The sequence below is a fragment of the Mus caroli genome, unplaced genomic scaffold (genome assembly GCF_978045245.1).
Source record: "Mus caroli unplaced genomic scaffold, Mus_caroli_1 scaffold_16, whole genome shotgun sequence".
In the NCBI taxonomy this organism is placed as follows: domain Eukaryota; kingdom Metazoa; phylum Chordata; class Mammalia; order Rodentia; family Muridae; genus Mus; species Mus caroli.
In genome coordinates, this window is record NW_028227271.1 from 95,537,509 (window position 1) to 95,558,424 (window position 20,916).

The 20,916-nt window shown below is 40.2% G+C and overlaps 1 protein-coding gene across 4 annotated transcripts in view; it reads right to left on the minus strand.

The window, feature by feature from the left end:
* Ranbp3l (RAN binding protein 3 like) overlaps positions 1-20,916 on the minus strand; it is a 62,873-nt gene that overhangs the window by 35,478 nt on the left and 6,479 nt on the right. For all 4 annotated transcript variants that reach the window (XM_029469552.2, XM_021183869.3, XM_029469551.2 and 1 more), the window contains exons 2-5: positions 3,239-3,297; positions 2,448-2,487; positions 1,547-1,624; positions 947-1,021 (exon numbers count right to left, since the gene is read on the minus strand). In XM_029469552.2, the coding sequence (XP_029325412.1) occupies positions 947-1,021; positions 1,547-1,624; positions 2,448-2,487; positions 3,239-3,297 (252 nt within the window). The remainder of the gene's footprint in view (positions 1-946; positions 1,022-1,546; positions 1,625-2,447; positions 2,488-3,238; positions 3,298-20,916) is intronic.

Below are 20,916 nucleotides of genomic sequence, written 5' to 3' on the forward strand. Positions count from 1 at the left end.
AAAATAATAAAATGTTTAAACTGAAAACGGGGCAGTGGCTTCATAGAGCATGCTCAAAAGGAATCAACATTGCCTGAGGACTAGAAAAAATATAAGCCCAACCCTAATTAGAGATTTAATACATGGTGCCATGTAGACACTTCAGAAAGTGTTTGAAACTGGATTTATTCAATATTTGTAATAATTCAGGTCTGATTCATATGGTTGGAGGAACTTATTCCAATATGAATTTTCAGAATCTTACTCTTAAGTCAAGGAGAGAGAGAGAGAGAGAGAGAGAGAACAAAACAAAATCAAGATTAAAGCAACAGCTGCCAAATAAAGCAAGGATCTCATAAAAAAAATTGTTCAATTGGCAAAGCATAAGGAATTTAAAGTAAATAAAAATAACATTTTCATTAGTCATTAATTTTCATTAATCACATTCTAAGCCTTAGAACATGAATCAAAAGCATGGCTATATTTTGAGTGCTATATAAGCTATATTTGTAGACAATACAAAATAAAGCAAAGAAAACCATTTTTAGTTTGTAGATTTACCCTCCATAAAGTAATGCTTATGATACAAAGTCTGTAAGACCTATTTATTATGAAGAGAATTTCTGAAGACCTATGATATAGAAAGAAGGCTAACTAAATTCCCAACTGATTCAGCATCCGGTACATAACAGAATTCGTCTTTAAATGTAGGCATCTGTTTCTCTCATATATGAAGTCCTAAAATATGCCAAGTTTAAACTTTTTGCCCAAAATAAACTACACCAAGTGGAGTTGTGAAATGTGTAAGATGGCCAGCCCTCTTGCATGCTTATCTATGGCTCATCTCTCATTTGTTGCTCAAAAAATTAGAATCTTGTGCTGTCTAAGAGATAAAACTGATCACTGAGAAGAATGGTTTCTGAGGCACCAGAGTGTCAGGAGTGAGGTTCTAGGAGTCCGTCCTTACCTGGCCTGCATGGAGGGAAGGCTGGGACATCAGTGAAGGAGGAGGACCTCAGACGCGTTTGAGACAAAGTTGCCACTAAAAGCAGATTGCAAATGCAGGTTACTAAGGAATTGGCCTTTTGTTTGACTGGGATTCTGTTGTTTGGAGAAAAAAAATTCAGATCTCCAATTTAAACAAAAACATTTTTTTTCCTGATTTTTATCAATCAAAACAGAGACTGACTCTGGGGATCATAAATTAACCTTATTTTCATTCAACTCAGAAAATATTCCTTGAATGCTGACTGTGTATTAGACATTCTGTTAGGCACAAAATGCCACGTGTAAACTCGTAGTGGGTGGAGACAGATGTACATAAATTGCTGCTTTGCAAAGCCCAAAGGCTGTTAAACACATTAGGCAGAGAAGCACTGGGGTATGTTGATGCCCAGATGGGCAAACTGTGTTCTCAACTGGCTCAGAAAACAATATGTAATAAAGTTCTTCTTAAAGTGCCAGCATGTTTTTATTTTGTAGATGCTTACTCTTCAATGGCCAGTTGGAAAGCTTTTAAAAGAAAAAATAATTTCACATTCCACATAAAAGTCACAACTATACCTACCTCCTAGAGACGGAGGATCTGTAGTATGAAGCGTAACAGATGAAGACCTTACACGCTTTCTCAAGAAACCAGTGAATTCTGAAAGACATTTCATAGGAATGGTAACGTTGTTTAAAATAACACACAGTACAGTAGGATAATCAACCCTTACAGGCTTAGGTCAGTGTTTTACAACGTGCTGCCTCTTGAAGCCCAGAATTAAATAGTAGCAATGTTAAGGTGATGATAGGCCACACGTGTCTCATATTAGCATGGAGCAGGTAGAAATGAGTCTTCCGCAGGAAAGTATTCATTTCCTGAAGTTCTGCAGGAAATCACAGGGACTATGTGCTCACATTACTGTTCTCGGGTCTCTGCCTGCCATTTTTCAAAAACCAGGAAAACCATTAAGTATCATAGAGCCTGTGCCACAAGTCCAAATGCTTGTGCTTGCTTGCTTTTTTTTTTTTTTAAAATAAAGTTTGGGGTCTGTACTGGCTATTTTTGTGTCAACTTGACACAGCTGGAGTTATCACAGAGAAAGGAGCTTCAGTTGAGGAAATGCCTCCATGAGATCCAACTGTAAGGCATTTTCTCAATTAGTGATCAAGGGGGAAAGGCCCCTTGTGGGTGGGACCATCTCTGGGCTGGTAGTCTTGGTTCTATAAGAGAGCAGGCTGAGCAAGCCAGGAGAGGCAAGCCAGTAAAGAACATCCCTCCATGGCCTCTGCATCAGCTCCTGCTCCCTGACCTGTTTGAGTTCCAGTCCTGACTTCCTTTGGTGATGAACAGTAGCATGGAACTGTAAGCCGAATAAACCCTTTACTCCCCAACTTGCTTCTTGGTCATGATGTTTGTGCAGGAATAGAAACCCTGACTAAGACAGGGTCAGTGTTGTGCAAATCAGAACGTATTTCATTACCAGGCTCTGCCGTTTCTTCCAGGCTGTCTTCTGCAGGTCTCTGAAAAGACATGAAACTCTGTTTTTGCATCAATTTTCCACCCTATTTCTGTATTGAGAGAATTTTCAGGAGCCAGAGCTCTTCAGCTCACAAGGACAAAGCAACACACCATAGTTTCACCAAGAACATGTCAACAGAGAAGTCTAGCCAATGGTCACAGATTTCAACGACTATGGAATCATTTCTAAGTGGTTGTTTTAAATGCAGACTTTTATTTATTTATTTTATCTTTTCCGGACACCTTCTCCTGGGATTCTGCCGTGCTTGATCTGGAGTGAAGTTGAGCTTCCTTGAGTTTATCATGTGAGACATTTGTTAATGACTGCATGTAAGAATGAATTCTGAAAGCCATAACAAGGTCGGTACAGCTGATCCATCAGCTCCCACAGTTCCAGGGCGATGCTTCAACATCACATAGATTCTTTAAGTCTTTCAAACCAGTATCGAAACTGCATGCTGGAGCTTTTTATACCCAGTTTTAGGCTCTTTCAGTAATGAGGAACAAAGGAGTTCTTTACCATCCTAATCTTTTTCTGCACCCCCCCCCATCTTTTAATCACTCTAAATAAGTATATTTCTTTAGATAGAGCACTTTACTCACAACCTACAGAGTTCAACCAGGCTGCTGCCCCTGAATCCAAGCTACATGAACATTCTGTGGGGAACTAGACAAACTCATGCAGCTACTATATCTTAGTATAAAAACCTCCTTAGAGTATTATTTATCAGAACCAAAATATCCTGATCTTACCTTAAAATTGTGTCCTCCTTTCTCAAAAACAAATATTGGCTGAGCAATGACATATTTTTCTGTAAAAGAAAAGAATAGTCAAAAAATCAAAGCACACTGATGTCTCCAATGCCACCTAAAAATACTTCAAGAAAGTTTTTTTGGTTTGCAGCTTTCTTGTGGTAATTTGATTAATAATAGCCACCTCAGAAGAATATGTTTGAATATTTGATCCCAGTCCATGGAAATGTTTTGGAAGGATTAGGATGTGTGGACCTGTTAGAGAAGGTATGTCACTGGGGGTGGGCTTTGAAATTTTAAAATCCCATGCCAGGTCAGTCTCTCTCTCTCGAATTCTGTCTCTGTCTATCTCTGTCTGTCTCTCTGTCTCTCTTTCTCTGTCTCTCTCTGTGTGTCTGTGTCTGTTTCTGTCTCTGTCTCTGTTTCTCTCTCTCTTGCACTCTCTCTGTCTCTGTCTACCTCTGTCTGACTCTTTCTGTTTCTGTCTGTCTCTATCTCTGTCTCTGTTTCTCTTCCTCTGTCTCTCTGTGTGTGTCTGTTTGCCTCTCTCTCTCTCTGCCTGCTACCTGCCAATGAGGACGTGAGCTCTCACCTACTGCTCCAGCCTGACGCTTGCCTGCCTGTCACCGTGCTACCTGCCATGATGATCATGTACTCACTGCTGAAACTGTAAGCGAATCCTCAGTTAAACACCTTCCTCTGTAAGTTGCCTCAGTCATAGTATCTCTTCACAGCAGTAATAACGCTAACTAAGGCAGTGGACTTCAAGGGCCCACGAGAATGGTGCTATTCCTAATTTTCCCAACCTCTCCCCCTCCCTTCCTCACTCCTTGCTTCCCTCTGTGTTTCTGCCCTGTGGTTATGGATCAAGGTATGAATTCCAAGATGTCTCTTTGCTCTACCATCATGGACTCTATCTAACCTGAAGCCATTAGCTAAATGCTTTCTTTTATAAGTTATCTTGATCATGGTATTTTTTATCACAGCAACAGAAAGGTATCTACAACGCTTAACTTTGGGTAAAATACTAACTATTGCTGATAGATGCGGTCAATAATGGAAATAACACTGGGGGGAGGGGTAGAGATGATCCCGTAACTCAGTGCTTCTCAACCTTCCTAATGCTGCCGCCCCTTAGTACAGTATATAGCATGTATATAAGAAGAAAGATGGTCTCTTTAAAACAGTGGCTTTCAACCTGGGTGTCACAACCCCTTTGACAAACCTCTATCTTCAAAAATATTTACATTACAATCTGTAACAGTGGCAAAATTACAGTTATGAAGTCGCAACATAATAGCGTTATGGTGTGTGTGTGCATGCAATAGATTCTATCCGTGAAATTATCCCCAAACTCGTATTTTCTCCACTGGAGTTGCCTATACTAAACTATGTTTTCAATATTTGGGTTAAAGATTAATCTTACAAAATACTACAAAGTACAAAAAACCCCATAAGACTTTTCATCTCTCTTCTTAGTCTTATCCCTAACCCTTCCTTCCTCCTTCCCTCTCTCCCTCCCTCCCTCCTTCTTTCTTTCCTTCCTTCCTTCCTTCCTTCCTTCCTTCCTTCCTTCCTTCCTTCCTTCCTTCCTTCCTTCCTTCCTTCCTTCCTAACATTCAAATCTATGAACCTATGGAGACCATTCATATTCAAACTACCACACCAGCTGATGATAACACACTGTTAACGAGCCTAAGTCAAACATCAATTCATACTATCTCCTTCGAGCAGTCATTATCAACATACTGTCAGTGGTGTGCCATGATCACTAATTTGCATCCCTGAGCCTAATAAAGCTCCAGCTGAAGAGTTTTAAGGAATTATCACAGTCACTCCTTATAAACATGAAAAAAAAAGGAAACTCCATTCCCCATGATTATGTCCTGTACGCTAGTGTCTAAAACTCCACCACACTAACTCTAGTTACTCCCCAGGAACCAGTTGAGTCAAAATAACTTTTTTTTCCATCCATCCTGCTGAGATACACTATTTAGTTCTTATGCACATGCTTTTCCTGCCATGTTATCTCTCTCTCTCTCTCTCTCTCTCTCTCTCTCTCGCTCTCTCTGTGAACATATAACGGTGCATGAGGTTACAGGTTGTATAGAAGACACTCATTAAAACTTGGACTCCTTTCCCTCCTCTAGGTTCTTATGCTTTCAGCAGTCAGTGGCTGTTCTACTTTGTGGTAGCTCTGGTGGAAGAAAGTCACTCACGGCAATAGCATTTTTTTAAAAAAATCTTTGTTTTTTAAAGATTTATTTATTTATTTATTTATTTATTTATTTATTTATTTATTTATTTATTTATTTATGTGAGCCTTCATATGTAGTTGTTGGGAATTGAATTCTTAGGACCTCTGCTCGCTCTAGTCGGCTCTGCTTGCTCCTGCCCAAAGATTTACTTATTATTATACATAAGAACACTGTAGCTGTCTTCTGACACACCAGAAGAGGGCGTCAGATCTCATTATAAGTGGTTGTGAGCCACCGTGTGGTTGCTGGGATTTGAACTCAGGACCTTCAGAAGAGAAGTCAGTGCTCTTACCTGCTCAGCCATCTGGCCCCCTAAATAGCATTTTCTTTTCACTCGCTTTCTTACTCTTACTGTGAGTTTTCTTCTGCCTCTCCTCCCCCTTCTTTTGAAACAGTTTAACATCAATATAGTTCTGTATTCAAGCTGTAACCAGAAGTTGTCTTAGAAACGCTTGCTCCTGGAATTGTGAAGCTTGGATTGGTGAGATGGCTTAATGAGTAAGTTGCTTGTCACAGGTCTGAGTTTGGATCCTGAGGACTCTAAGTCAGTTGTAAACCCTCACTCCCACAACAAGATTAGAGTCAGAGACAAGATAACTCTTGGAAGTTTGCAGCCAGCTAACCTGGTGTAAGTCTCAATGAACAACAAAAGACCCAGTGGAAGACAAGGACCAACACTTGAGAGTCATGTGCACACACACACACATATACACTCTACAGAACCATCAACTACACATGCACACATGTAAAAAGATATGACTGAGATAAAACAGCAGCATTGGCCTGAGTCTGCCGGAGATGCAGATTGTGAGTTAAAGTCTGTATATGACCCACTTTCTTGGTGAGTTAAGTCGCTCAGGAAGAACACCAGATTTCTTTCAACCAAGGTCAAATCTACAAAGGCATCAGGAGAGACTCCTGGAGTCAGTGACTAACTCTGCGGAACGTGCTGAGAAGGCTGGCAGTTAGTGAGGAAGGAAATGACGTCATTCAAACCACACACTGTGGATTTACACTGATAATGATCCAGTGTAAATCCACAGGCCACTCCAGTCAATTTAAAAGTAATATCTATATTAAGGATATTGAAATGTCACTATTGATATTGAAACCAGTCATTCAGATTCGCATGATTCCCTCTGAGTTGCAGAAGTTTGCTGTTTTAAAAATATGATGCCATTGGGTGAAATTATTAAACACTAATTAATAATGTTTCTGCAAAATTAGCCTGGAAGCACACATTTCACCAAAAGCATCTATGACAGTTCTAAGATTCTTCAAAATGAATATGAAACATTTGAAGTGTCAAATGTGAAAAAAATCACATCTTTAGGAAGAGTAGACAAATCATTATCAGATGACCTGAGTTACTGCATGGAACCCTGCAAAGGTTTGTTGTTGTTTTGTTTTGTTTGTTTTTGTTTGTTCTTTTTAGAAAGGATAAAATAAATGAAATCCAGGAGTTTATTAAAATCTTCTGATGATGTTCTGAGACAGACAAAACATGGTCCCAGAAGATGGAATTGGTCCCAACTCACACATGAGTCACGAATCACAAGCATGTGTCACTGTGTGATGATGTCTCTAGCCATGTGTGGGGGACGCTGTGAAAGGCACACAGGATGAAGTAAGCAGTAAATTGCCCGTGATGACATTTGAGGACATGCCTCCATAGATGAGGTTGGTGACACCACAGAGTCTCATCTCATTACAACTCGCTATGACGATGAACTCTCAGTTCTATCTTATGCTTTGCTCTGGCTTGAAGGAAGAATGGCAGGACCCCAGAGTGAATCAGGCAGACCCACAAAGCACTGGCTAAGTGAGTACCACCCCCCAGTGGCTTAAGGCTGCTCACCCCTGCTGAAATTATATACGCAATTTGTGTATTGTAAGTATCAGCTGATTGTAAGACATACAGAAGTTTGCTAAATAAAAAAGGAAGAAAACCCCTTTCTCCTGTTTGTATAATTCTGCAACTTTAAATACCTCTTTCTGTTTCCATTAGAAACTGAGTTGTCAGCTGCCAACTGTCAGGAACCTAGCAATTCTTGATTTGAATTCATTTATGAGAAAAACATGCAAGAGAGAAGCAAGTGAAGAACACTGCTTCCCCTTTTATCTTATTTTTCCTTTTTTTTTTTTTTTTTTTTTTTGACTACTAAGTCATTCTGATGTGTCTCTAGGTCAGCCATCTTGAGAAAAGCCCCCGTGCTGTCGATGGGAACAAATACAGAGAGCCACAGCTACAAAGGGACACTGCAGAACAGTAACCCTTGGAATACTTGGTCCGAAATGAAATGTCTCCCTCAAATCTCTCCTCTCAAGGTCCAGGGAACCATGAGGAAAAGGAGGCGGAAAAGATTTTAAGACCCAGAGTGTATGGAGGATCCTAAGGACACAAGGCCTTCTAAAAACCAGCAGACTCTGTGCACATAGGAACTCACAGAGACAGTAGCAGCGTGGGTGGAGTCTGCAGAGGTCTGGGCCTGCTATCAGGGGACACAAGCCCACATCCCTAACTCAGACGCTATGTCCAACCGATAGCTTTTTGCAAATGAAAACTTAGTTCTCTCCAATGGATGTACAAACTAAATATACAAACCACTCTTAAGGTGAGACAGCATGCCTAGAGGTAACTGGCCAGCACAAAAGGAACTTAGTGGCTTTGAAGATTTGTTTGTCTTATAATGCCTAGTCAGTTCTTTGTATTTTTCCCTTATGTACGTGTATGCACATAATGCATATGCATTATAAATATATATATGTATATATATTATGTTTTTTCAGACTTATTTTAAGTACGAGTGCTCTACCTGCATGTACCCCTGCATGCCAGAGGAGGGCGTCAGATCCCATTTATAGATGTTGTGAGCCACCATGTCATTGTTGGGAATTGAACTCAGGACCTCTGGAAGAGCAGCCGATGCTCTTAAACCCTGAGCCATCCCCAGCTCCTATATTATGGTTTTCTAGTTCTGTGTTTTTTATGGGATTCTATGTGTGTCAATGTGCATCTCTGATCTGTATGTGTTTCTTGAGCTTTTTCTTTCTTTCTTTGTTTTTTTTTCCTTCTGTCTGTTTGTTCTCTCCTATTCTGATTTGTTTGGTTTTCTTTTATCTAATTTGATTTTATAGTTATTATATTTTTAGATGCCTGTTTGTATCCTAATGAAAGATGAAAGGAATATTTGCTTGGCCAGGAAGATCTGGGAGGAATGGAGAGAGGGAAAACCATCATGAAATGTATTAAATTTTTAAAATATCTGTTTTCCACCCAACCAATGGACAGAAACAGCTGACCCCTGTTGTTGAATTAGGGAAGGCTGAAAGAGGCTGAGGAGAAGGGCGATCCTACAGGAGGAAGAGCAGTCTCAATTAATCTGGACCCCTGAGATCTTTCAAACACTAAGTCACCAAACAGACAGCAAACACCAGTTGATACGAGGCCCCCAGCACACATACAGTAGAGGACTGCTGGGTCTGTGTTCATTCAGAGATGATGTACTTAACCCTCAAGAGACTGGAGGCCCTAGGGAGTTTAGAGGTCAGATGGGGTGGGGGGTGGGGGCATCCATGTGGAGATGCGGTGTGGTGGGGAGGAGGTGTGGGATGTGGAACAGTCGGAGAGTGGATGGGGAGGGGCGGGAATGGAATAAGGAGTGTAAAAAATAAATTAAAAATAAAATTAAATTAAAAAATATATTTTTTCAATAAAAAGGTAAAATGTCCAGCAATGAACCAATGAGAATGCAAAATGATACTCATTTTTTAAAGTTCATTCCCTAATAATTTTTTTAAAAAAAGATTATTTTCAATACATTTTATTTTTCATGGCTATCACAACATGCTGCACTGCATGCTTCAATGTCAAGAGACTGCTGTTTGGATAATTTCCTTTCTCCCCTCCCTCTTCAAGGCAGTAACTGATATATGAAATGCTTACGCAAATCCTGACTTGTCTTCGCCCATTTGCCTTGTGGAATGTTTAACTGGATATGACCCCAACAAGCACTGTGAACATTAGACCTTGCTGAGCTCTGCTCTTATGCCCCGGTGTAGTACAAAGACTTACACATTTGCATCGCACTTTAGCTATTGAGAAACATATTCAAATATATTTCTATTTGGCAAATGAATAAATGATTCCTAGGAGCCAGAATATACTGCTTTTAGAAGCCTGAGCTTTGAGAAGATAGAGACCAAGTTTGCCTTCCTCAATTTGCTGTGTGATTTCAGGAAGGTCATTGGCTCCTCTGAGCAGACTTCCTCATCTGTGGATCCTAATGCCTCACTGAGTAGTTGTGATTAAGGAAGGTTGCTATGGTTACCACTGAGCACAGTGCCTGGCTTATAAGAAATGTTTCATTCTTACTACAATGACATACTCTTCAGGAGTGGATTATTATACCCTTTATCAACAAAGGGTTTAGGACTTTAAAAATCATATCATGTGCCGATGTCATACAGAGAGTACCTGAGGTTCCAAGTTCTCATAGCTGATTCCAAACCTCCTAGCTTTCGTGTTCATCCAGCCTCCGTCTGGGCTTCCACGAGAAGCTCTACAACAGTTGTTCCTGCAGTGGGGTATGGCTGAGTGGCCACTCTTTCCTGCTCCCTTGGACCTGGCCAAGCCTAGTGGTGATGCAATCTGATGCTGCATGCCTGTTCTTACACATTGAGTTTTGCCTTTTAAGTTATATAGAAGGAGTCTTTTGTTTTTAGTTACGTGTTCATATTCTGACTCTAAGGAGGTTTGTTCCAGAGTGTCTGCAGGCAAAGGACATGGTGATCCTAACGACACGAAGTCTCATGTCAATGTGCTCAGCCACTGGCAAAACAGTAACAAAAGAATGTATTACCATTGACAAGAATATACCCATCCCTCCATAGTTTGGAGGTGGTATTTTATTATCAATAAGAACCATTGTGTGAGTCTGTGAGAAGGGTACCTGTAGACTTAAATATGTTTGTTGGAGCATATGTGAGCTTCTGGAGGGATGATTCCAGAGTGATCAGCTCTGTCTCTCTACACCCTTCCCTTGTTTGGGTCTGAAGGCTGATAACAATGTAGAACGTGACCTAGGATGCGCATGGTCAACCAGTACCATTTGGCAATACATATTTCATTTGACAGCATTTGTAAGTCACACATTTTCCCCTCAGAATAGCTCACAGTGCGAAAAAGCTTCCATATGCTGGAAATGAATCCTCACTTTGCTGAGAAAGGAGAGGAGTGAAAATAGAGTCTAGGCATCATAGGACACTGAAGACGTGTCCTGGCCAGGCACGTGGGTTCAAAGTGCCTTATTCTTAAAGTCAATCTCAAAATAATTATCCATCAGTGTTGACTGTTAAAATTCAGCAAGTAATTTTGATACAAAATAATCTTCATAACAATTAAGTCGCTATTCTAAAGGACTACCGATAGGTTATTATATATCCAAGTATCAGATTCTTCCATTTCAGCAGAGAGATACAGTTTTTAAATTCCTTCATGGACTCACAAAATACAGTCAGGATGAAAATATGAGTGTGACTTTCTCCAATTTCTAAAACCTATCCATATCCATTGAGTCTGAGTACTCAAGGGGAATAGAGTCCCTGTTTCCTGATTTCCACAGGGGTAACAACGTGTTCTGCTGTGGTCAGGTCTTTGAAAAAAGGAAAGCAACAAACAAGAGGCTAACCTGCAATCCAGCCTCACAAATCTCACAGGCTAGAACCCCTTTCCTCTCTGGGACACACAGAAAGCCCAGGGCCAGGCACAGTCTGCTCCTTGATGTAAAGGCTCACCTACCCTCCAGACCCCCAGGAGCTGGGAGTGAGTATGGATAAAGTTATGCTTGCTGTAGAAGCTAAAGTCTAGATTGTTCTGTGCAGGTAGCCTTTTGTACACTTAACTACAAATACTTTGTTCATCACTGTCTAGAAAGTACAAGAACAGATTTCATTCTTAAAGTTTATGTGGCCTGAAGGTTTTCCCAGGGAGGTTGAAAACAGCCCTTTGTGGTAAGATCTCATGCTCATTGGAGTCTCAGAATAAATCAAATCTGAGGACTGGGAAAGTTATCCTAATTGTGTGGTGACCTTTTAATTTGTCTAAATACTAAAGTGCACATAGCAAAGCATTTACCATTTTACCATTTTAAGGATACTAAATGACATTAACTACACTCACACCACTGCAGAGCATTCGCCACAACCATATCCCCAGAGTCTCACTGTCTGCCTTGGCTTGAGACCTTGCATTTAGTTAACAGTAACACCTTGTTCCACACCCCATTCACCAGCCCTAGAAACCATTATTTACTTATGGACTTTGACAGTTCCACATACTTCATAGAAGTGGAAGACTCAATATTTGACTTAAAAAATTTATTTTTAAAATTAGATTGTGTGTGTGTGTGTGTGCATGCACACGTGCATAGCACAGTGCACACATGGAGGTCAGGGGACAACTTGGGGGAGTTGTTTTTCTTTTTCCATCCTTTGGGTTCCAGAAAAGGAATTCAGGTCACCATCAGACTTGGTGGCAATGTGTTTACCTGCTGAACCGTCTCTCTGGCCCCATTTTTGTCTTGTATTTAGCTGATTTCACTTAGCATATAATGTCTTTATCTGTGTAGCAGCAAAGGCTGAATAATGTTTATTTAGTTCTCTCTCTCTCTCTCTCTGTCTCCGTCTCTCTCACTCTCTCTCACTCGTTTGCTCAGTTGTGAAGTACATATAAAAGAGGAGTGCACTGTGACATTCACTACCTCATATTATATAATACATAGTGCATTTTAAATCATTTATTCATTGATGGATATTTAAATCAGGATTTCCTGTCCTCCTCCTCATTTCTGTGGTGCAGTTGGCTCTACACTTCCGTGAGTTACCTCTCACTTTCTTGTCCTTTCTTCTTCTTTTCCCTGTTCTCACACACTCATTTATATGCTTAATATTGGAATTATTATATGTCAGGTCTATTTTCTTCTATGTACAGTGCTGGGGGCTGAACCTATGGCCTTATGCATGCTAGGCTAGCTTAACCCTGAGCCATACACTGGTCCCTAAGTACTCTGGTATTTTTCAAATGAAATAAATTTCCAGTTACCTCATCATACATTCTCTATCTTTCTGTGGTGGCAGCTCTTTCATAGCTGTACACTGACGTCATTCTTTGTCCTAACCATGACTTCTCAATCCCAGTTTCAGGCTTGAGCTGTGTGATGTCAGTGGACATGAGTGACCTTTGAAGCCTGGACATGCAGTGATTTATAAATGCCAATAACTTGAATTAATTATTTAGAAAAATATTTATTCATTTATTAAGAGTTAATTGTTTGTTCCAATCAAAGAGAGTAGCAATATTTTAAGCTTATGGTAGAAGGGTGCAAATTATTCACAAAGGTGGAAAAAAGGTTGTAGCTAGACTTGTTTTCTAAAAGGCCCTCCAAGCCTGTGTTGTTTCCTCACCATCAAAACAGTTACTCTCTATGATGGTTTGTATATGCTTGGCCCAAAGAGTAGCACTATTAGGAGGTGTGGCCTTGTTGGAGTAGGTGTGTCACTGTGGGTGTGGGCTTAAGACCCTCACCCTAGCTTCCTGGAGACCAGTATTTTGCTAGCAGCCTTCAGATGAAGATGTAGAACTCTCAGCTCATCCTGCACCATGCCTGCCTAGGTGCTGCCATGTTCCTATCTTGATGATACTGGACTGAACCTCTGAACCTGTAAGCCAGCCTTAATTAAATGTTGTCCTTTATAAGGCTTGCCTTGGATTTGGTATCTGTTCACAGCAGTAAAACCCTAAGTAAGACACTCTCCTTAACTGATTTTAGCTTAGTTCTTTTCTCAAGAAGAGAAACACTCTATCCATGTTTGGAAATGAAGCATCTTATAAAAAAATAAAGTTGTCTTATTAAATAAAGAGAGGACAGTCAGTACTGCCAGGATATGTCTTGCCCCCCCACTCCCCACCCCCAGTCTATCTACAATCACATTTCTCTGCAGATGACTAAAGGTAACACAGCCAACCCCAAACTGAAATGGCCAACTTGCAACACTTTAACCTTTTCCTTACTTTTTACTCTTGGTCCTTAGATGGCAGTGTCCCTGCCTATCTTAAAACTTAGGCACTTTTTTTTTTCTGTTTTTTGGTTGGTTGACCATTCTGTGGATTAACCTAGGGCTTAATGCTTTCGGGGTAAGTAAGTATTAGTTTTCTTTTCTTTTTTCTTTTTTCTTTTTTCTTTTTTCTTTTTCTTTTTCTTTTTCTTTTCGTTTCCTCCTTTCTCTCTATTTTTTCTTTTTCCCTTTTTCTTCCTTCCTTTCTTCTTTCTTTCTTTCTTTCTTCCTTTCTTTCTTTCTTTTGTTCTCTTTCTTTTCTTTCTCTTTCTTTTCTTTCTCTTTCTCTCTCTCTCTCTTTCTTTCTTTCTTTCTTTCTTTCTTTCTTTCTTTCTTTCTTTCTTTCTTTTTTACTTTAGGACAAGATCTCCCTAAGTTGCCCAGGCTGCCCTTGACAGAACTTGCCCCTAGGCCACGCCTACTTTGAGCTTGGTGACTCTTCTGCTTCAGTCTCCAGAATAGCTAGGATTATAAGGATATTCCACAATGCCCACTCTACCCCAACTTTTTGTAAATTATATCAGAAAAAGACAAGTTTTGGTGCCAATGACTTCAGCAGGTTACTGTACAAATCCCTCCAGGTCACTGTCCCTGGTCGCAAGCCTAGGTTGTATTCCTGTGACCCCTGGTTGTCTGTGGCCATGCTTGGCAGATGAAGTGTCTGATGAGTGGGTAGAAGGAATGGAGCTTTACGAGGAATAAAGTTTTTAGTGCGTTTTGAATCCTGACTTTTGGTTATTTTGCTAGATTTGCCCATCAACTTCATTAAGAAGTAACTCAGGTGTGAAACTTCCTTTACCAAAATGTTGATTAAAATTTCAGATTCAGTTAATGATTTAATACAAAAGCTGACCCAACATTTGAAACACAGCATCCAGTTTCCATTTAAAAAGAAAGCTGGGCCTAGGGCTATATCTCTGCAGTAGAGCACTTGCCCAGCAGCAGCAGCAGCAGCAGCAGCAATGACACAAACAAAAGGTGAATCATAGTGGTGACCATGATTTAGCCCTTTTCAACTTGTAGCTTTGGACATTGATAGTTTGTTTAACCAAAAAACTCAAACCATTTCTCTCAAGTCATTTCACCCCAGTTTTTTAAACATGGTGTATTACTTTGCTTAATATTTTATAAAATATACAAGACATGGGCTTTCAGCGTCAAACAACGCTGCTCACCTGGCCTGCAAGTTGCTGGCTCAGGAACCATACATTTGCATTGACACAGCTGTATTTTCTTACCGACTCTGTTTAGACTAAAAATCACCCTCCTGAAATCAGTTGGACGTGGTTCAAAATCCATATAGAATTTAACTGGTGGCTTAATAACTGCCTATCTGGAAAAAGCAATGCACAAACTGATTTCAAGGGCACCAGCCACCAGGCCAGCTCTTTCCCAAGTAACCAGAGTATCTTCCAGGCAGTGAGCATGGCGCAGTCAATCCAGACCCAGGCCCAAGTCAAGGTTAACTTAGCTACCTTTTGTAATGAAATAAATACGTGAAGTGATTGCTAGTGTCTGGCATATAGCAAATGTTCCGTACGTGATTTGTTTGTAAGTGACATGTTAATGCTGTGATACGGTCTAAGATACAAACATACTTTTCTGCTCTCAAAAAGGTTGTAAAACATTGGTTATTTTATTCAGGTATGTGTTGTTTCCTTAAACCACAGGGTCTTGGTTTTGAGTGAGGTCTTGTGAGTCCCTGTTGGAAAGCATCACCCACACATTACACAGAACAGAAAATACAGATTAAAGTTAGATAGGCCCTAGCGCTCTGGTGTCAGTACACAGGTGTGTAGGCTGTACAAGGTTTGTCTCTTTATTCCATGGGAGTGCTGTGCATATTTTATTACTATTATATATGCATTTCTGATTGCAGAACATGTGAGAAGACACTTTTCTTATGACAGCTGCACCTGGCTTTAGAAGACATCAGCAAAGGTTAAGGACGTACACCGGAAGAATAGGCAAAGGTGGGCGGTACCGATGACATGCCTCAAGACTTGGACCCTAGAGGCTGTTTCCAACACCAGGAAACTCTCACTACTAGCCCCTCATTTATCTGTCTCAATATCAGAGCTTGTTGACAGTTATTGCCGTAAGCATCAGAAAGGACTTTTTACTGAAAGCATTGACAGTCAAGAATCTTGGCTGATCTAACATTTTATCTAATACTTTAGGAGTACCTCCTCGTCTTGCACAAATGGATGGAAGGCTCCAGCAAGGCCCCCAAGTTCAGTGTCGGTCCAGTCTCCACTAACAAATAGAAGACTCCCTGGCTACTGACTGACTACACAGAACACTGTCTGACTCCCTGGCTACTGACTGACTACACAGAATACTGTCTGACTCCCTGGCTACTGACTGACTACACAGAACACTGTCTGAGGAATGCTATTTTGTCTGAGCAAAGTTGGTAGGCAAAGTGTAATCAGATTACTTAAAGATAACAAAGTTTGGGACAGCATGTGAAGTACTTTGTGTTTGATTGCACATAAATGTGTGCTTAACAAGTGTCTGTCCATTCAGAAGAGCTTGGCCTAAGACTTGTTTTATTTTAACATGACAACACAGTTGTTGAGGAATAACTTAATTTTTTCCTCACCTCTAACATTTTGGCAGTTACCTCTCCACAAGAATGCAAAAGCTGTAAAATGACCAAATGGCCCAAATTAGTATGTATATTAGTATATTCGTACTCCTGTCTCATGCACAGTCAAAACCAAAGCTCTTATAGAAATGTCCTCCATCTTCTTAACATGCACCTAAGACCACTCAGGTCTCTTTTGGTCCTTCCAACGTGCTTCTACCCAAAGTGTGGCCCACAGAAGTGCAAATAGTCAATGGGAATGTGTTTGAAAGGAAAACACTCAGCCCCATCCCCAGCCTCCTTCCTGAGTCATTCTAATTGGAAAGCCACAGGGAAACCCAGCAAGTTCCAGCAACTGTGCCCATCTGATGGTTAGTAAAAACTTTGAGACAGTCTTGCTTTGTAGCCAAGGCTGGCCTGGAACTTGCAATCCTCCTGCCACTGGCCCTCAAGTGCTCATGCAGCCTCACCAGTTGGCACAGCTGTTATGGGACAGTCCCCCAGGTATGCTCAGATATCCTTGTAAGTGTTCTGTTTGGCTCAGTATGGTCTTAACCTCTGTACTATGCTAAATCTATAATAACGTTTATCATAGGTGTGTGGATAGTCATCCCTTGGTACCTGAAGGCAACAATGCAGTGATGTTGTACTAAAGCAAGTGAACCAACAGCTAGAATCACATGCAGAGTCTTAAGTCATGAGCCTCCCAGTCTGCATCTGCACCAAACTAAACCCAGAGGGCTATGACCCCAGTGTTGCCCAGCTTTCTCCCCAGCCTCCTGCAGGTCCCTCTTCACGTTCCTCTTATAGAGGCCTGCCTGGAGCACACTCTGCCATGACACTCTATTCTTTCTATTCTACATTTCATCCCTCTGCAGTATAACCACTTACACTAAGATTTTTATTTGTTTATTTTCTTTACTGTCTGCCCTTCTGCCTGTCAGACAGTGGCACCTTGTGGGCAAGAAGTTCTGAATGCTTTGCTCTCTGGAACCTTAACACAGTACCTCATCCAGGGCAGAGGTTCGCGATATATATGTTTACTAGAGTGAATGAAGCACGTTGTGAGTTTAAGCAAGAGGGGAAATTGAGACGGGAAATAAAGCTCACTAAACGTTGGCTGTTTACTTCAAGAATATCTATAAGACACCATAGATTTAATAAAAACCAAATTTAAAAAACTTTCAGAGAAGCCATTGATTCTAAACAATGTTCTATGCAAGACCTAAAAACCACTAAAGTCTCTCCCTAACTACTTTTGGGGGACTCAGAGAACCAAACTGTAAGACTTTGTTCACGCTTATCACGCTTATCCACCACTAATCTGCACTCTCAGCCCAAACTGTGACACGATGATTTTATATTTTCATTTATTCTGTGTTAATCCCATTAATTTGCTATTTTAGGTAACTGTGTTATTAATATGGGAGTTAGGTAACTGTGTTATTAATATGGGTATTCTAATCTTCAGGGATAATTTTAACAAGCAGCTGTAGTAATTATTAAGCTCACTTAGGTAATGACCCACACTTCATACTGAGACCCCATAGCAGCTACCCCACCAGTAGAACACCATAATGTTCTTGCTCCTTGGGCAAGCAGTTAAAAATCACAAAGACACTCCTACCCCTTAGTCACGCACTGAAGTTGCTATTAGAAGCCTGCAGGCACCTTTAGAAAGCAACGCCTCCCAGATAATCTCACACTTAAAAAAATAGGAAGAAAATGTTGTGCATGGCTCTGGGTTGCTTGTATTTTATGTTAATTCTGCTCTCCCAGGAGATGTTACCTGGAATGAGGAATGAGTCACGTGCTTAGGTGGCTTCTTGTGAACCAGTCCCCTAATGAATCAATCACTGGGTGAGTAGGCGGGGCTTCTGGGTTGGATGGAGGAAGAGAGGAAGCAGGAGAGAGTTAGGTCTTTTTGGAACAGGGACAGCAGAGGGTTAAGATGTAGCTGCTAGAGTTTTCCGGGATCATGGAGGATCCCCAAGGATTCACCTCCTGAGGAATGGGATTTTAATAAGGCTTACAAGACTAGGTTTTAGTTGTTGCTCCCAGAGATTGAGTTAGCATCATTTCTGAACTAAGTTTGTGTTGCCCTTTTCTTCATGCAGCAGCTCATCTGGGTTCAAGAGAGAAAGGTACGGCGGCAAAATGTGGGTTTGCCAGATGTCACCACAAAGGCCATGGGGACAATGTGACATGTGGGTAAGATTTGATAAATCTATGTCCTCATGTAATCAAACCGCTGTCCTGATGTAAGATATATCCACTGCCTACAAGGTCCCTCATATCCTGTTTGAATAATTTCCTTACCTTGGGAACAACTGTCACGATTTCTGTCATCATAACCTAGTTTTGTTTTAGAATTTCATGTAGCTAGAATAATACATCATATATTTTGGGGCTGACTTATTATGAGTCAAAATAGCGTTTCCTGAGTCTTACGTTCACGGCTGTGTATTTCAGTGATTCATTTCTTTCTACTGAACGATGTTCCAGCCTATGAATAGACACAATGTGCTTATCTATGTGTGGCCATTTATGAACATAATCTGCTATGTGCATTTATTAATTTCTTAATTCTCAGTGGAAGTGATGGTTTATAGGGTTAACTGTTTAAATAAACTGCTGACCCAGTTTTCAAACTGGTTAAACCACTTCACAGCAAGGCACGAGAGTTCTCCACATCTTTCAAATGCCATATCATAATGTAATTTAAATTTTAACCATAGTGGTTACATTAGTAATCTTTCCATGGTAATTTCCATGTGACAAAATATCTCCAATGACCTACTTAGAAAGAGGACATATGTATTCTGGCTCACAGTCTGAGAAGTTTGAGTCCATGGTCAGTTCATCCCATCATTCTGGGACTGGGTTGGCACATCGGTACGGGAGAACATAGGACAGCAAATCCACTCACTCACTTCATAGTCAAGAACTTTACAAAGAAGGGAAAAGGAGCAAAAGGCTCCCTGTCTGCTTCACAGCCGTTAGGCCTCCCAGTGGGCTCCAGTGCCTCCCAGTAGTACCACACCAGGTTAGTAGGCTTTAACTCATGGACCTGAGTGGATGATGTCCCAAATTCAAACTATGCATTCACTGAGACATAGTGATGTCCTATGGTGGCCTTATTTCATGTTGCTTTAAGAAAGAACACTGTTGGGGCTTTTACATGTTCTTGTTGGCTATTTTATTTTTGAAGTATGTATCAGATCATTGGTTCACATTTCAAATTAAATTATTCTTGAGTTGTGAGAGTGCTTAACTCTTACTATTCTGGCTGCAAATTGTGTGTATATGTGGGAAAATTGTTTTCTCCCAGTCTGCCCTCCTCATAGTATCTTTTAAAGAAAAGACAGTTTTAATGATGAAAAATTAATTTGCATACTTTTATAGCTTACTGATTTTTATGTCTGTCATGAAAAACTGTCCATTCTAATGGTAGGGATATTTTCTTATGCTTTTGTCTAGAAACTTTATACATTTAGTTTTTATATTTCAGACACATCCCATCACAAACTAACTTATGGAAAATGTGTTTTGAAATTCATTTCCTCAGTAACGTGTCCTCATATTTGTTATAGAATTATCCCAGAAAAGACTACCCTTTGTCCTATTTGGGACATTCATCAACAACCATGTGTGTGGATGGTGAGATGGCCCAGCAGGTAAAGGCACCAGGCTTGCTGCCAAGCTTGATGACTTGGGTTCATATGGTGGAAGGAGAATAGTGGCAGCCTCCAGTTGACCTTTAATTTTTTACATTTGAGCCATGGCACATGCATGCCATGACCCCACACACAGACACATCACACACACACACACACACACAGAAAGAGACAGAGACAAAGAGACAAAGAGAGAGAGAGAGAGAGAGAGAGAGAGAGAGAGAGAGAGAGAGAGCTTACTCCCTTGAATGAGGGTCTCTTTCTGAACCAGGCTGGTGGCCAGAAAGCCCAGGGATACTCTTTTCTTTGCCACCACAGTGCTAGGGATACACACACACACATATATACCTATGCATATATACCTATATATACTCCTATATATACCTTTATATATTTACATATATATATCGATTACCCATATATACCTATATATACTTATATATAGCCATATAGACACCTATACATATATACACCTATATACACATCTCTATATACCTATGTATATATATAGGTGTGTATATGTGTATATATATGTGTGTGTATATATATGTATATATGTATGTATGTATGTATATATATATGTATATGTATATACATGTATACCTACAAGCCACACCCTGCTTTTTATATAGGTGCTGAGGTCTGAGCTCAGTACTCATAGTTTCACAATAAGCACTCTTACCATCTGGCTATCTCCAGTCCCCAAGGATAGATATTTTCTTTTATACTTCACTGTACTATTATTCCTCTTGCAAGTGTTTAAGTACTCAGGCTTTATACACATTTTTGTTGGCTTAATTTGCACATATAATATTTTAAACTCAATATACGAGTTAAAATTTAGTTTGTGTGTTGACTTGTTATTCCTGATTCTCTTTGGGGTTTTTCTATCATCTTTTAGTAAAATCACTTTACATTCTTTCTATATGTAAACCTTTTATTTCTTCCAAGGAAACTTAGTACACTGGCTAGAATCTTCAACATCATGTTGACTAGAAGTGGTAGCAGTGAGTACCCTCAGTTCTTCAGAAAGCAATT